General features: G+C 38.6%; 1 protein-coding gene across 1 annotated transcript in view; it reads right to left on the bottom strand.

Moving 5' to 3' along the window:
* LOC102842663 (methylmalonic aciduria and homocystinuria type D homolog, mitochondrial-like) overlaps positions 1-17,976 on the bottom strand; it is a 30,460-nt gene extending 12,484 nt beyond the window's left edge. Inside the window, exons 1-4 of the mRNA XM_006834550.1 lie at positions 17,968-17,976; positions 14,404-14,548; positions 10,539-10,756; positions 6,895-7,000 (exon numbers count right to left, since the gene is read on the bottom strand). Coding sequence (XP_006834613.1) covers positions 6,895-7,000; positions 10,539-10,756; positions 14,404-14,548; positions 17,968-17,976 — 478 coding nt within the window. The remainder of the gene's footprint in view (positions 1-6,894; positions 7,001-10,538; positions 10,757-14,403; positions 14,549-17,967) is intronic.
* Between the last annotated feature and the right edge of the window lie 280 nt (positions 17,977-18,256).

Below are 18,256 nucleotides of genomic sequence, written 5' to 3'. Positions count from 1 at the left end.
TGTTGGAGTACAACTTTTCGTAGTATTCTGTTATTATTCTTTTGATTTTCTTTGGTTCCACTGTGACATCACCTGTGTGGTTTCTAATGAGTGTTATTTTTGTGTCTCATCCCTCTGTTGTTTTGTTAAGTTTGCCAATGGTCTGTCAATTTTGTTAATCCTTTCAAAGAGCTAGCTTCTTGTCCTGTTGATTCTTCCTATAGTTTTTCTGTTTTTTATCTCATTTATTTCTGCTTTAATCTTTATTATTTCTTTCCTTTTGGTGGCTATAGGTTCCCTTTGTTGGTCTGTTTCTAATTGTTGTGGATGCTGTGTTAATGTGTTAATTTTGGTTCTTTATTCTTTTTGGATGTATAAAAATTAAAAACTTATGCGCATCAAAAGATTTCACCAGAGTAAAAAGGGAGCATACAGAATGGGAAAAAAAAATCTTTTGCAACGACAAATCAGACAAGGGACTCATTTCTAAAATACATAGGAAAACTACAAAACCTCTACAAGAAAAGGACAGATAACCCAATTAAAAAATGAGCACAGGACATGAACAGACACTTCACCAAGGAGGAGATCCGGGCAGCCAACAAACATGAAGAAATGTTCATGATCACTAGCCATTAGAGATGCAAATCAAAACAATAATGAGATATCACCTCACGCCAGCAATAACAGCAAAGATCATAAAACTTGTTGTTGTTGCTGTGAAGTGCAGTAGAGTCGGTTCCGACCCACAGCAACCCTTAATAGGGTTTCCGAGGAGCAGCTGTTGAGCTTGAACTGCTGACTTTGCAGTTCAAACAGCTCTATAGTCTGGCGCATTGTAAAAGTAGAGGACAGTAAATGCTGGCGAGGTGTGGAGAGACTGGGATGCTCCTGCATTGCTGGTGGGATTGAAAAATGGTCCAACCTCTCTGGAAAGCAATATGGCGCTTCCGCAGAAGTTTGGAAATAGAAGTATCTTATGATCCAGCAATTTCTCTATTTGGTATTTACCCACAAGAAATATGGGCCATAACACGAGTAGATATATGCATGCTGATGTTCACAGCAGCACTACTTACGATAGCAAAAAGATGGAGACAGCCTAAGTGCCCATCAACGGAAGAATGGATAAATAAACTGTGGTATGTACACACAATGGAATATTATGCTACCTTGAAGAACAACAAGGAAGCTATAAGCTATCATATAACACGGATGAACCTTGAGGACATTATGTTGAGTGAAATTAGTTAGTCACAAAAGTAGATATACTGCATAGGACCATTACTGTAAAAGACTAAGAAAAAGAACCCATACTAAAGGGTGGTAGGGAAATTCTTTGCTGGTTACCAGGATGTGAGGGGTGGGGTGAGGAGAGGGAGGGGAAGGTGGAGCACAGGTAGGGAATAGACACAGGATAGTTTGGGTGCTCGGGAGGGGACAATACACAAGGGGGAGGGGTATGTAAGATCAAGGCAGATGGGAAAACAATTAGGCAGGTTTGCATGGTGGGACAGAGGTAAATAATCATGTATTCACAACCTTGGAACAACAGGGCTCTGGGATACAGGGATTGAAACATGGCTGGAATGGGCAAAAGGGGGGAAATAATGTTAAGATGCTTGACTGCCTTTTGAATCTTGGTTTCCCTGGCATACCATTATAAAATAGACACTTGAGGGGGAGACAAAGAAATAGCCAGAAATATCACTATAGAAAGCTTCTAAGTCCGTCTTCTGCCTATAACTGATTGGAATACCAAAAATAGGGCTACAACGTGCCCAGTGAAGGAGGCTTCCTGGGGAGCCTCTGCAATACGTAAGACCATAGGTGGAATCCTGAACTCCATCCAGAATCTTCTGAGGTGGGAAATTTCCACTTGAAAGGGCAAGCAGACGAGCCTGGATCGGCTAGAAGAACACAAAATACTTCTTGATAGAAAGATTAACAAGAAAAATACAAAAGAATAACAGCAGCCTAAATGACTACTACAAGAACAAGCAAGTTGCCTGCTCAGGAGTCATCAAGGCAAACCCCCTTCCAAGATTGAGACTCAATGGAATACACAAGCAAACACGTGCTTTGACTGGTGACCACACTGGTCACTGATAAGGGGAAGTGAGGGAAAAACAGCAATGAAGCTGCGAGCTAAGTCCAACCATGTTCAATACACTCCTGTGAAATGGATGGAGACCTGGTTGGCAAGCAGTTTGGCAAGACCTGGGGACTCTTGGGTCCAGAGTCAGTGACACAGTAGCCACAGAGGACTAGAATGGAGAATGAAGCATCCAGCTGATAAGAAGAGAGGGCATATGCACAAGAACACCCACACTTACAGCTAATACCCACTTGATCTGGCTTCAATGGCTGGATAATCAGAGCTCAACTAGGAGAAAGAAGAAAAAGAAAAAAGGAGCAATATGATACAATTTGATGAATTTGACCTACACCTCCGGATGCAGTAAATAGAGGGAACAAATCTAAATCTTTACAGCGAGGATCATTGCACCCCCTCAATACACAGGGTAGACAGGGATGGGCAACTTGGACACTGGCTACCTAAAAAGGGGGAAGCTACAAAGGCAAGAAATGACTGGCTTACAAGCGTTCAAGAGGGAGCTAAGTTCCTGAGGGCACAGAGGAAGGTAGAATTTCCAGAGTAGTATCCAATCTGTCTGAGTGGGACTGATGAAAGATGTGGATAGCACTCACGTGGTACAACGGTGAATAATTACTATCAGGACTGACTGTGGGTGTTGGAAATGTAAAGGTAGACATTTTGTAGCAAAAGGAGGGGAGTGGTTGACTTTGTAATCCAGGAGCGGAGGTCCCTGAGACCATCAAGGGAGAAGAGCGGAGTGCAGTACCCTACCCAGAGAAACAGTGACACCAGAGATGGAGGCAGAGACGATGACATGGAGAGATGGAGCGGCTGGGAACTCTAGACCCAGAGAAGGAGAGGGGCTGTGTGCTGACGACCACGGGGCAGGCTTGTGGGGTGTACCATTTGGTTGGTTGATGATTCCTGGAGGGGACTGTAACCATGGCAATGTAATGATATACGACAGGATGAATGTAAACCTAATGCTCTCCCATGTAAACTATCACATAATTTACAATAAAATATTTTTAAAAATAATAATCCAATTATGTATTCCATTAGTCAAATCTGCTGCATAAAATCTCTTTAAAGTTTTCAAGAATAAAGATGTCAGTTTGAGGACTAACATGTTCCTGACCCAAGCCGGCATTTTCAATCACTTCATATGCATGTGAAAGTTGAACAATACAATAAGGAAGACTGTGAAAGTATTAATGTATTTAAATTATGGTGTTGGAGAATATTAAAAGTACCATGGACTGCTAGAACAACTATCAAATCTGTCTTGGAAGAATTACAGCCAGAATGTTTTTCAGAAGCGAGGATGACGAGACTTTGTCTCTTGTACTTTGGACATGTTGTAATGAGGGACTAGTCCCTGGAGTAGGACATCATGCATGGTAAAGGACCACCGAAAAAGAGGAAGAACCCAACAAGATGGAAACGAAATGGAGTCAGAAACAATGGACTCAATCAAACATAACAAAAACGGTGAAGATGGTCCAGGACTGGGCAGTGTTTTGTTCTGTTATATATAGGGTTTCTGTGAGTCAAAACCAACTGGACAGCACCTAACAACAACAAAAACAGTTTGTTGTAGAGTGTTTGGGGTCTACAAATCTTACAAGTAATCATCTCAAGGCACAATTGGTCTCTACTCACCTGATGCAAGAGAGGAGAAGGAGTCAGGATTAGTAGGAAGATAGGAAATGTGGGGCTAACTGCCTTCATGAACAACTGCCTCCTTTTGCCATGAAACCAGAAAAACTGGATAGTGCCTAACTATCACTTTCTTGATCACGGATGCTACAAAGCAATCCTGATAAAAAGAAGGGATATGTAAATAAGAAATTTCAAGTTTCATTGGCTCCAAATTCTGGAGTCACAGAGGTTAGATGAATTCCTGAAGCTACTGCCCTAAGACAAACTTCAAGCCAAAATATCCCCTGAAGTTTTCTGAAAATTGAACAGTAGCTCAGCTTAACTAGTTAAAAAAAAGGACTGCCTATATTACCAAACACCTTGAGGGAATGAATCATAGTGGCTGGGGATTCAGGGCTATAGTCTGGGAAGACCGTGGTCAGCTGGCATAACTAGTCCACAAAGACAATGCTCTGCATCCTCCTTTGATGAGTAGTGACTGAGACCTTAAAAGTTTACTGAGTGGCGATCTATGGTACAGTTATTGGTCCCTCCCTGTCTAGAGGAAAGAAAAGTGATGGATGAAAACTGAAGATGCTTGGAAACACAATATGATCTAAGACTGAAACTCAAAGGGAACACATGAGCAGGCATGTAAGCTTGCCGATGACCACAATGGTCTACTGGTGAGTGGAAGAGGGGGAAAGGCAGCAATAAAGAAACGGGCTGAGTTCAACCCACGGTCCATAGACTCCCGTGGACCTGGAGATGAGAGAGGGAAGAGAAAGGGCTGGTTGGTCTAAAGTGTGGTGAGACCTGGGGACATCTGAGCCCATTGACAAGGAGATAGTCACAGAAGGCTAGAGCTGAGAGTGAAGCATCCAGCTGATATGAAGTGAGGGGAGAAGAACACCCCAAGTTGCGGAAGGTACACATTTGACCTAGCCTAGATGGTTTGATAATCAGAACTCGACTAGAGGAAGATTAAAAAAAAAAAAAATTTTTTTTTTTTTTAATAAACAAAGGTAAATTGCTACAATTTGATGAACTTGACCTATAGTCATGGAGGTAGTAACTCTAAATACCAACAGAGAGGGAAGAAGTCCTCACATCAAGTATCAATGCTATCCCTTCTGTACTCAGGTTAGATAGGGATAGGAAACTTACATTGGCTACCTAAAATGAGGGGGCAATAAAGGCACGAAATAACTGGATTACAAGGTTTCAAGAGGTAGTTTATTTCAGAGTGTGCAGAGGAAGGTAGAAACCCCACTGAGTAGTTTTCATCTTGTCTAGATGGGTCTGGTTAAAAGAGATGGGGATAAGATTCTTATGGTTCAATAGTGAGTAATAGTTATCATGACTAACTGTGACTGTCACAATTGTAAAGGTAGAAGTTTTGTATCAAAATGGGGAAGTCCAGAAACAAAGGACCCTAGGACCATCAAAGGAGAAGAGCACAAGCGGAATGCGAGACCTTATCCAGAGAAGTAATTACACCAAAGATGGAGGCAGAGACAGGGACATGGAGAGATGGAGCAGCTGAGGACTCTAGATTCATGGGAAGAGAGGAACTGAGAGCTGGTGGTCAGGAGGCAGACTTGCAGAATGTGCCCATTGGTGGTGTAAATTATTATATATGCCTGAGTGTTAAAAAAAAAGCTAAAATGAATAGAGAGAAATACTATTAACTGATGGTACATGGAGGGAATTATAATCATTTTAATGAAACAAGCTACATAATGTGTTGAATCTGCCCTGTAAACTTTCACTCAATTCACAATAAAAACTTAAAAAAAAAAAAAAGAAACACAATATGAACAGCAGTTTCCATGACCCTGAGAAAAGAACTAGATGGGTCCTGGCTACAACTACCGAGGGTTCTAAAAGGTATCACTTTAGAAGGTCTTGAATACAGTTGAAGAAAATGTGGAACAAAACTCAAAATCATAAAAAAGACCAGGCATACAGACAAGACAGAGACAGATGGAACCCCAAGATCATGAACCTTGGTCATCCTTCAGGTCTAGAATGGAACTTACCTCCATGATTCAATTTTCTTCAAAACAACACACAGGTATATACAGGAGACAACATCACTAGTAAGGTATGCACCTCATAGCTTGTTAACCAACTGAGATCAATGCATACAATTCAGAAGGGCAGGGAAAGGAGAAACAGAAACAGGAAACACAGGGTGGGAGTGGGGTAAGTGATGTCACACTGAGGGAACTAACTGAGATGAAATGAAATGCATGATTTGTTGAATGTAAAATGATTTGCTCTGCACACCTTCACTCAATTCACAATAAAATTATTTAGAAGAAAAAATTATATGCCTTGAGGATTATGCCTATTTAAGAAATCTCTGTATGGAATCAGCGGGACAACAGTAAAGTGAAAGAGTAGATAAGAACATTAAAGAGCATCAAGTTTATACTAATGAGAGAGGAACAACTCTAAAAAGGAAGGCAAGAATGGCTGTACAACTCGAAGAATGTAATCAATGCCACGAAATGTACATGTGGAAACTGGTGAACTGGTGTTTTGTTGAGCATTTTCTAAACAATGACAAAATGTAAAAAAAATTAGGAAAAAAAGTATCGAGTCGATTTTGACTCATAGCAACCCTGTATAGGGTTTCTGAAGCTGCAAATCTTTACGGGTGCAGAAAGCCTCATCTTTCTCCTTCAGAGCACCTGCTGGACTAGAACTGTTAACATTATGGTTAGGAATCCAATACATGACCCACTAATCCACTGTTGTTGTTAAGTGACATCGAGTCGATTCCGATCCATAGCAACCCTGTATAGGGTTTCCAAGTAGCAGATGGTGAGCTTGAACCACCGACCTTGCAGTTCAAACACCTTTGCAGTCTGATGCATTAGGTCATAGCGCCACATTCCTATGCCTATGGTCGTGGTGGTTATGTGCCATGTTATGTGCCATGAAGTTGGTTCCAACTCATAGCGACTCTGTACAGGGTTTCCGAGGCTGTATACCTTTACAGGAGCAGAAAACCTCTTGTTTCTCCCGCAGAACAGCTGGCAGTTCCAAACTAATGACCTTAAGGTTCACAGCCAGATTCCGTAACCACACAGAATACATTACTCAATACATTAAAAGATTAACAATTTCTAATCCATATTGTTACAATGTATAGTGTGACATACCTCTTCGTAGCAATTCTGGACATGTTTGGACTGCACATTCTACTTTGGCACTTTCAAAGTAAGTTTCTGCACTATTAATTTCTTGTTCAATAGGTGCATCATTACCCTAGAGTAGCAAGAAATACAAGCAAGCAAACTGGAATTTAAATGTATATGATATGTTACATATTATAAATTTATCTTCCTTAGAAGTATTTTTTAAAGCAATTCTAATCTAATTAGGGTTGGGGTAAAAGAAAACCTTAAAGAAAGATGATAGTACCATCTCATAAACTCAAATTATTTTGTGATGAAAATTAGATCTAAAAGTTCTAAAGAAATTCTGATCAAAACATAAGAATGTGCAAGTATACTGCTATTCTAAAACTTGGTAATAAAGATAAGTTGCTTAACAACCAATATGCCGTATGTCTTATAAAACTGGTATTTTGTGATAGTATCTCATTAACTTTTGTTTGATAATCTGTAAAATTGGGAATAGCAATACTAAGTTACAAAATTACATGATTAAATAATATGGTCTCTCCTACAGGAATGGCTTAGAGCTCTTATTCAACTGAAATTTACTAGGAGTCGGCTATGCGCCAGGCACTATGCCATAAACAGGCACTCAAATGTTTAAAAAAAAACTCAGCGTCTACTCTTAGGGATCTTAGACCTAGTAGAAAGAAAATAAGCACAAAAAATAAATGCAATTCAGTATCAAAAATATGAGAGTTATGAAGAAAGTCTTCAGGGATTATAAATGGGAAGGAAATTATCTTTGCTAATAGGAATCAGGAAAAGGTTGAAATGGTGAAATCTAAGCTACATCTTTAAAGATCCTAGTAGTGTAGTGACTTATACAGAGAGCTGCTAACTGCAACGTCAGCAGTTCAAATCCACCAGCAGCTCCTCAGAAGAAAGATGAGGTTTTCTGCTTCCATAAAGATTTACAGCCTTGGAAACCCCATACAGGGCTGATACATAAGTTGCAAGCTACATCATGATTAATGTGTATGTTCAACATAAAAAGAAGAGGTGAAACAAAGGATAAGAATTCAGGAGGAAAAACAGTACAGCAAAAGATTATCACATTTTAACGCATGTGTATGTGAAAGTATGTGTGGTTGCAGTGCAGAGGAAGTAAAGTAGTGGAAGCTAAATTAAGAAAGATTAGGGATCAAAATTGTGAAAGGTTATTTACGCTACATTTTAAAAAGTTGACTTTATAAGCAATGAGGAATAGCAAAATCAGAAATCTGAAGCTAAAGATAGTGTTGTTATGGAGGATGTATAGTAATAAGGAGGAGAAAAAAGCAACAGACAGATAGTAACAGTCAGCATTTATTGATCCTTCATAGCAATGTTGTGGACTAAGGATTATTATTCCCAATTAAAAAAAAAAAAAGTTAAAATAATTCTCTCAATTTCACAAAATTAAATAAGGGGCAGAGTAATCTCTGAACCTACAATTATTCTATCTCTATAGGCATATCGACGGACTCAAGCGTGGCAACAGTAGTGAGGTTGGCCCAGGATCGGGCAGTGTTTCGTTCTGCTGTGCATAAGTTCGCTATGAGTCGGTACCGACTCGATGGCACCTAACAACAACAACAACAGGTATATCAACATTATAAAGTCCATCACACTATAATGCCCCAGGTAAGTAAGAGGTCACGGAAGGAAACTAAAAATTTAGGAGCTATTCAGAGATAGGAGTCCTGTGGTTAAGCCCACTCTGCTGCTACTGAAAGGTCAGGAGCTCAAACACACCAGCTTCTCCTTGGGATAAAGATGTAGCAGTCTGCTTCTGTAAAGATCTACAGCCGAGGAAACCCTATGTGGCAGTTCAACTCTATCCTGTAGAGTCTCTATGAGTTCCAATCAATATGACAGCAATAAGTTTGATTTTTTATTTCAGAAAAGGAGGCAATATGATTTGCTCATTTGCTATTTATGAGAGAATGATACAGACATAAGTCAGGGCTGGCTTCTTGGGACAGTGAATATATGGTTAAGTCATTTATACTGCTGGTAATGGGAGAGTGACAAATTTTGAGAGAAAACAGGACTACTTCAGCACGAAGCCAAACTAAACCCATTGGCAGCAAAGTTGATTGCTATTAGTACACTTGCTCTTCAGGGTTTCTGAAACTTAGCTTTATGGAAGCAGCAGCCTCATCTTTCTCCCATGCATGGAATGGCTGGTGGGTTGACCTTGCAGTTAGCAGCCCTACATTTAACCCACTATACCACCAGGTTTAGATACGTAAACTATGGAAGGATTCACACATCCAGGTAAAGGTGCTCGGCAAAAGGACAGAAAAATAGAACTAATGCTCAGAAACATTAGAGATAGAATGTTTGAATTATAATAAAAATAGAGCGTGTGGTGGAAGCCATGAGATTAAGTGACCAGAGAGTAATTCATATGAAAAGAGGAAGCATGTAAGCTTATGGGAAATAATGACTTACTTGGTAGACTGAAGAATAACAAGCAGTCTGAGAAGAAATTATTCAAGATAAGAAGACAGAGGAGGTCAACTATGTCCCATTGTAAGTTTGACCATATAAGTCATAATAATAATCACACCTCATAATATGATTTTGATATAAAAAACAAAACAAACAAAACTACCACCTAAGTTTAAAATCATATGGAAATGTGAAAAATGAAACGCCTCAAGGGCTTGACAGAAATCCTGAGCTGCATGTAACTTTCCACTTGAACAGACAGTGATACAATACCAGTTAAAAACTCAGACATTTAAAAACAAAACAAAACAAAACAGAACACCTCAAAACTTATTTATAACTTCCTAAGATTCTTATTTTATCATATTTAAACAATTCTGGAAATATCGTAATTGTCTTAAGCTTGCAAAATGGTAAAAGGATTATAAAGCTCATCAGAATTTGATCCAGATACAAATAATTACTGCTTATAAAAGGTAAATATAGGAACCCTAAAATTACAACAATATAGGAATAATTATATTATCTATCTATGGAGTCCTAGCGCGGTGCTGTGGTTTAATGCGCCAGACTACAAAGCCATTTAACTGCAAGGTTGGTAGTTCAAGCTCACCAGCTACTCTTCAGAAACCCTATACAGGGTTGCTATGGGTTGGAACCAACTCGACAGCACTTAACAACAACAATGTATTATCTATATATGAAACATATAGCTATTAAAAGCTTATTTTGAAGAATGACTTAAAATAGATTATAATGATGTAAGAAGTAATATATATGGGACAGTGCCAATGTTTTAAGTTATATGTAAAATTTACCTTAATTCAAATACACACAAAAACATTACATATATTAAAAAAACATGTGTATGGAGAAAAAAAAACCCAAAAACCATGTGTTTGTTTATATTAACATAAAGCAATTTTTTACAAATGCTTTTAAATGAAAGTTGTTGTTGTTGTTAAGTGACGTTGAGCTGATTCCAACCCACAGCGACCCTGTATAGGGTTTCCAAGCAGCAGCTGGTAAGCTTGAAGCACCAACTTTGCAGTTCTGAAGACTTTGAAGTCTGACGCATTAACCCACAGCACCACACCAGGACTCCTAAATGAAAGTAACAGGCTAATATTAATCAGAAAACATGTAACCTTTTATAGAAAAGACAATAAACGATACAGATGACTCACCTGGAATTCATGAACATACTGTGCCATCACAAACTCATGCCTTTCAGTTGATAAAGGTTCTGCTAGCACATCAGGCAAAGTTTTATGAACCTGGCTTTTCTTCTGTGAAGCAGTTCCATTGAGGTGACAATCAAAGCCTATGTTCCCTGGAAGCTGGAATCTCTGATCCTGAGGTCCAAATGGTCCCATAGTTTCATCAGGCCATACTGTTCGAGAGCCTAAAAGTGGACAAGGGGTAGACTAGAAGAAGGATCATCATTAAATTATGTATTTTTTTTTTTTAACTTAAATGATAATAAGATTCTCTTTAGACAAACAAAAAAATATTTGAAATCTGTTTTCTGGTATGAATATAAAATTATTCTTATGCCATTTCTAAAGTATTAATCAAAGCAACCAGTGGTTGCCTTATGATCAAATAAACAAACTCTGATAATCTGTTTACTTAGACTCGACAAATAAAATGCATTTTGATATGGTCATCTGATACAACTGTCTTATGTGGACCAAAAGGAAAATATTAATCATGCTTTAAAAATATTTTTGACGTTCCTAACTTCTTTGCATCCTTGATCTACTGCCAGCCTCCTTCCAGGTAATGGAGACTGAGAATGGGGTGATGGTTACAGATGGCTTGCAAGTCAACTATGGCATGAGGTATGAAATCTTCATTTTTATGCATGCAGAAATCCAGTTTTACCAGTTGTTGGAGTATGATACATTTTTTTACATTCTCATTTTATAAAAGTTCATAAATCATTCCAAACAGATTTTCCCATTTTCTAGGAAATTTACTTTTACTTTAATGTAAAAATTAACATGTACTTCATGATAAAGATGTTGTTGTTGTAAAGTGACGTGGAGTCGATTCCGACCCATAGCGACTCTGAAAGGGTTTCTGTGAAGCAGCTGGTGAGCTTGAACCACCAACCTTGCAGTTCAAACAGCTTTGCAGTCTGACGCATTAACCCATAGCGCAACACCAGGATAAAGATAGCAGACTGTAAATATGTATTTACCTCTTCTTCTAAAAAATCTCTATGAACTACAGAAAAGATTTAAAAAACAAAAAACCATGAAAAAATTCATGGAAGGAATAGAAAATAAGAAAACTATCTGTATAGCAGAAACCAGAAATTTAAAGAATGCTTGGAAAACACAACACATTAAAAAGAAAATGCCACCTTAAAGAGTAGCATGTAGGCCAACATTTATTTTATGTCCTTATAGTCTTGTTTTCAAATACAGATAAAGAGATCTAAAAGGACAAATACCATACTTGATGGTTGTTAGTTACCCTTAGGAGGAGAACAGGATGTGGGTAATGGTTTATGGGGATTCCGTTTTCTATTCCATATACTTCTGTATTGCTAATGTCTACAGTACTCTGTATTGTTAAAGTCTACAGCATTTCTGCTATACTGTGTCATGTGTCTAGTCTAGTGTTTCTGGAAAACCTCCTGTTGAGTAAAGGCAAATTTACAAAATAATAAGGCTTATACTATAACACAGAATTAGAAGAGATCTAATCAACTTTATAACCTGAGGACTAATAAAAATAATGATGCTAATACAAATGTCAGCACAGCTAAAGAGACATACTAAATTTCATGATAAATACTAAATAATAGGACTTTATCTTTAAAAGAGTTGGTAAAGGGACTCGTGGTGTGGCGCTGTTGGATCAGCACTGGACTGTGAACCACAAGATCAGCAGCTCAAACCCACAAGCTGCTCCTTGGAAACCCTACAAAAGGTCGCTGTGAGTGACAACAAAAACAAAAGAGAGGTTTTCACAAAGATTTAGAAGAACTGTAAAATGATACCTCTAAAACAAAATACATGCTCAAAATGAGCCAAGAGAAAGAACAAGGTGAAAAACAAGGATTAAATGGACAATGTGGAGAGCAATATATTTCTGTCACTTGTTGAGTTAGACCGCTTCAGTGTACTCTGTATTCAGCTGTTACCTGGAGGAACAGTACATAAAACTGTGTATGAATAATTGTGGCACAATTCTGTTTATGAACCATATTAGTTAAGATGAATCACATAAGTGTAGTTAAACAGACCACACTATTTTTTTTCACTTACAACTTAAAAAAACATTCTAACTTGCAAAAATCCAGTTTCAGAAAAGAATAAAGTAAAAAAGTAAAGTACTACATATGCCAAGTAAGGATTTGGTTTAGAGAAAGAGAAGGACAACTGCCACACACATTACTTGGCAATAATAACAATAAAGCAGGTTTTAATACTCAGGTTGGACTGAGTGACTGAAAATGGCCATGTTACTCTGGCTGCAGTACCTCAAGATTACAGTGACATGCTATCCCTTGTCTTCTACACCTGTGAAGGCAACACTCATCAATCAAGGCACTCTTTCCTGCTGAAACCATAAACTGCCTCAAAATTTTCAACAGTCTAGTCCAATGCTTCTCAAACTTTAAAGTACATAGGAATTTACAATCTTGTCAAAATGCAGATTCTGATGCAGAAATCTGGAGTGGGGCTCAAGATTCTGCATTTCTCTCAAGCTCCCAGATGCTGCTGCTGCTGATTAGGAAATCATGTTGAATGACAAGGTTCTAGAAAGCTAACTGTCAAGTTCAAATGGCAAAACCTGTTAGTTAATTTTGAACAAATTAGATTTTAAAGACTATTCAGGGCTACTATTATTATGTCTTTACAGAAATGAATATCTGATATTAATAATGGGTTTCATATATTTACAGGTCACTTAAAAGAATGCTGGTGTCACTATAGGGTAGGCACTGGACTACTAACCACAAAGTTGTTAGTTCAAACCCACCTACTGCTCTACGGGAGAAAGATGAAGCTTTCTACTGCCACAAAGATTTCTAGCCTTGGAAAGCCTGTACAGGGTCACTATGAGTCATAATTGACTCTGCTGGCTCTTAAAAACAATATAGGTAACTTAGGTTTTCTCTTATGTGATCAACCTATTCATGTTCCACCATCCCCATCTTTTTTGGCTTTCTACTCTTGCTTGTTGTTATTAAGTGCTGTCAAGTTGGTTTCAACCCATAGCAACTGTTTCTTACTGGTACAATCAGGATGACACATCTGCTATTAAGGGTATACATGGTTAGTTTTCAGATGGTATAAATTGGGGAGCAGTTAGAGATTGAGTTATAAAAGAAAACTAGAGGAACATTAAAGGTTTTTTTTTAAAGCCAAACAGACTTCCATTACACAGTAAGTAACATGTTCTATGAAAAAAGGATTTCATGTGTAATACCTTTAGGACACATTCTTGTTGCTGAGTGCAGTTGAGTTGTTCTGACTCATGGTGACCTTTTATAGTGTTTCCAAGGAGTGGTTGGTGGATTTGAACCACCATCTTATGGTTCAAATTGACCTTGTGGTCCAGTGCTAATCCTAAAGCACCACACCAGAAGTGCTTTGGGACATATTTGGTTAACCTTTTAAGAGCCTTTAATAGTTCAGTGTGCATAATAAAACCCCAAGATAGGAATCTCGAACATAGCATTTCTCAAACATACAGAACCACCACAAAACTTACATTGAACAATAGTAATGTAAGATAGCTTGAGGATAGTTTGGCAACTGCTGTTAAAATAATAACCAGGGTTTATCAAGGAAGTGAGGTGATTTAAGTATTTCAGAGCAAAAAATTAGTAGTGCATGGCTTAAAAGGATCAAAAGATTTGTTTTAGGAAGGATTGTGCATATTAAAAGAAATATTTAGGCAGTTATGATTTTATATTTAATGTACAAACACAACGTAAGAAATCTGCAAAACTGCAAGAAGTTAGTATAGTATAAACAATTTAAAATGTTTTCAAAAATTTTAAGCCAAGTAACAGTAACTTTAACTTACATATATCTGGAGGTGGAGTGGCCACATGAGACTCATCGGAACCTGAAGATCCTGCAGTTGAAAAGGCTCTGGGATTGACAACCCTTTTAACTAAAGAGTACAATCCTGGGAGGTAGGAAACCAGTCTGGCTCTGTTACAGAGCACCTAAAAACACAAAATATTTCTTAAGAACAACCAAAATGAAGTAAAATAAATTACTCTGGGTTAAAAATACATTTTTTCCAATGATGGCCAGAATTCAAGAGTGTCACACATAAGGAGGAAAGAGAATCTCTAATTTAACAATACTAAAATGAACCCAAAGCTAGTTAAGATTCTTTCATCCTCAAGATAGAGAGCTTGGATCAAAACCTGTTTACTTTCTAACTCTATTACTATTAAAAGACAGCCCTGGTAGTGTAGAGGGTTACACATTGGGTTGCTAACTTCAAGGTCAGTAATTCGAATCTACCAGCTGATCTATGAGAGAAAGATGAGGCTTTCTGCTCCCATAAAGATTTCTTGGAAACCCTACACAGGGTTGTTATGAGTTGGGACAGATTCAACAGCATACAACCAATGATCAATTACTCTCATGTCATTCTTTCTACCTGTTTTTTTGTTTTGGGCAATTTCCTTCTTTCTGCACTGTACCACATACTTTTCTGATGCCATTTTTTGCTCCTATGTAGCATAGTGGTTACGAATCAGGCTGTGAACTGCAAGGTCAGCAGTTCGAAACTACCAGCTGTTTCTCAGGAGAAAGATGAGGCTTTCTGCTCCCGTAAAGATTTACAGCCTCGGAAACCCTGTATGGGGTCGCTATGAGACGGAACCGACTCCCCGGCACATAACCACCACCACCATGTCCACTTCTGATACTCTGAGGTCAGCTGCACAGATGAAGACAAAAACATCTTTGATGAATACACTTTGTACAAAATATTTGGGTCACCATTTAATGCAGGGATGGGCAGACTATCTTTACAATTGGTTTTATAGGAACACAAAACCACACCCGCTTCCTTATACAGCATCTACCAGCAGAGTTGAGCAGGTGAAAGAGAGATTCTATGACCTAGAAAGCTTAAAATATTTACTATCTGTCGCTACATAAAAACATTTGCTGATTCTTGGTTTAGTGGAAAATACATAAAAGTAAATATCATTCAATCTGTGAAGTACTTCGAAAAAATTTAAGAGCCAGGAGAAGCTTCATAAACCATACTAAGTTTTGAAGAATCAGTAGAAATTTGTTATAGAAAGGGGGCATTTTTGAATGACTATCAGGAACAATGGTACAGTCATAAACAGGCTGCATATTCAGAAGAGTGATGAGTTCAGTGAGGATAGACATAAAACAGTAAAAAATAAGCTTAAAGGCTAACTTGTGAGCAAACTTATATAAAGGGCTTTGCATTTGACACATAGTAAAAGGTCTGTTACAATATGATTATAAGTCAGAGTTTTAATCGGCTGGCAGTGAGCAGTCGGACTAAACTGATAAAATAAGGACTATAAGATCACTAACAGCAGTATAAAGAATGGACTCATGTGGGAATAGAGAGACAGTATTAAATTAGTTACCAGGATGATGAAATAGTCCTGCCCAACTTTGTATTTCAAAATAATTTTTTCCCTTTCTTAATATTCTGAAATCCAACTGTTCTTTCCGAATTCATTTTTGACATATTCATAACTTCCTGTTTTACCCTCCTTCTCTTACTTCATTTGTCAGTCATACAAAAATAATTTCCCAACCTTCCAATACTTGTTTGCTATCTTTTATACCATCATAAACTTATTCTGCTAAAATGTCCTTTTTCTTTCCCTCTGTTGTCATTTGTTGTTGTTAAGTCAGTTTGGACTCATAGCAACCCTGTATACGGATTTCCAATGAGCGGCTGGTGACTGAACCGCCGATCTTGTGGTTCAAACAAACTTGTGGTCTAGTGCTTATTCTACAGCACCACACTGACTCCTCTGTTGTTGTAAAGTGCTATCGAGTTGGTTCTGACTTACAGTGACTTTGTATAGGGTTTCCAAGGACTGGCTAATAAGTTTGAAATGCCAACCTATCCAGGTTATAGCCAGGTAAAAATTTACCTTAATACATGCGAATATGATCTAGCATTCAGCCCTGCTCTCTTCTAGTTGCTGCTAAGTGCCATGGAGTTGGTTCCTACTCATAGCCACCCTGTATAGGGTTTCCGATGAGCAGTTGGTGGGTGTGAACTGCTGACCTTGTGGTTCAAAGTCCACTGCTGATCCTAAAGTGCCACACTAGGAGTCCTGTGGGTCTGAATTGTTGACCTGTGGTTAGCAGTCCAGTGCTCATCATACAGCATCACATCAAGATTCATTGCTCTTAAGTCACAACTTAAAACTTGCTTAATATGCATAATATATCAAGTTCAATTACGGGAATACCAGCCTAATTGTTATATTAACCTTTCTAATGTACTGCTATATTTAAGCTACATTCTTGGGCAAAATACTCAGTGACCCACCCCAACTGAAAGAATAAAGTCTAAGTTACTGAATTCGGCATTCATGGCCCCATCTTCACATGTTGCTGCTGTTAAGTGTTGTCTAGTCATTCCGACTCATAACGACCCTATGACTAGCATCCTCACAATTATGTTTGAGGCCACTGTTGCTCCCACTTACATCAATCCATTTCATTTGGGGTCTTGCCCAACTTTACTATCTCCCATTAATCTTCACACATATATGTTGTTGGTGTTTCTAAATGTCCTCAAGTCGGTTCCAACTCATAGCGACCTTGTATAGGGTTTTCCGTAAAGCTGACTTTGCAGTTCACACCGATCTTGTGGTCCAGTGCTTATCCTACACACCACAGTGAGAAATGACATCCTGATTTTTAAAAGAGCAGTTCTTTGATTATAATCCTTTTTCCCCTCCCAAATCTCAGCTATTTAAATCCTACCCACTCCCAAACCAAACCCACTGCTACCAATTCCTGTCTAGGGTTTCAGAGGGTACAAATCTTTATAGGGAGTCCTGGTGTGGACCAGTAGTTTATAAACACTGGACTGCCGACCATAAGGCTGGCAGTTAAAGCCCACCAGCGGCTCACCGGAAACCCAATACAGGGTTGCTGTCAAGTTGGAACCAACCGAAAGCACTTAACAAAAAATCTAAATATTTACTGAAATGATGTTCTAAAAAATATCGAAAGGTTGCTTGCATTGAATCTCTACTTTGAAAACTAAATCGGGTAATAAGCACACTTATAGCGAACGGTGCTGGTTGTGTGCCATTGGGTCAGTTCTGACTCATAGCGACCCTCTTTAGGGTTTCCGAGACTGTAAATTCCGAGACGGGACCAGAAAGCTTAGTGGACGACTGGTAGATTCGAACTGCTGACCTTGCAGTTAGTTGCCCAAACGTTTATATTCAAATTACTTTTAAAAGGTAGTATTTTCACACCCCTTGACATTCTGATACCAACGATTGTAATCGGGAGACATTGTCTCACCAAGGCCATCGTCAAACCGCCCTTCGAGTTCCAAACAAGTCTCCAAACTATTTACTGATTCTTTTAAGGTGAATTTACTCACATTGGCCATTTCTCGCGGAGAGAGCCGACACAAAATATCTTTCCTTTTGAAAAGTTATTCCTGGGAAAGGACAAAACAAAACAGGCTAGTGACAGATGAAGCCCTCCACAAGCCTCGAGCCCCCCGGAGCCCCGAAGGCGCCCCCAGCCCCTTTAGGACACAGAAGCGGCCTGGCAGCCCTGAGCCATTTGGGCGGGTTTCCGAAGCAAAGTTTCAGGAGTTGAAGGATGAAGAAACAAAGTGCCTAGGGAAACAATGACAGGGTGAATGGGAGCAACAAACGGGGTCC

Source organism: Chrysochloris asiatica, unplaced genomic scaffold, assembly GCF_000296735.1.
Source record: "Chrysochloris asiatica unplaced genomic scaffold, ChrAsi1.0 scaffold00012, whole genome shotgun sequence".
Taxonomy (NCBI): domain Eukaryota; kingdom Metazoa; phylum Chordata; class Mammalia; order Afrosoricida; family Chrysochloridae; genus Chrysochloris; species Chrysochloris asiatica.
Note: the sequence above shows the minus strand (reverse complement) of the source record. Positions and strands in the feature narration are given on the sequence as shown.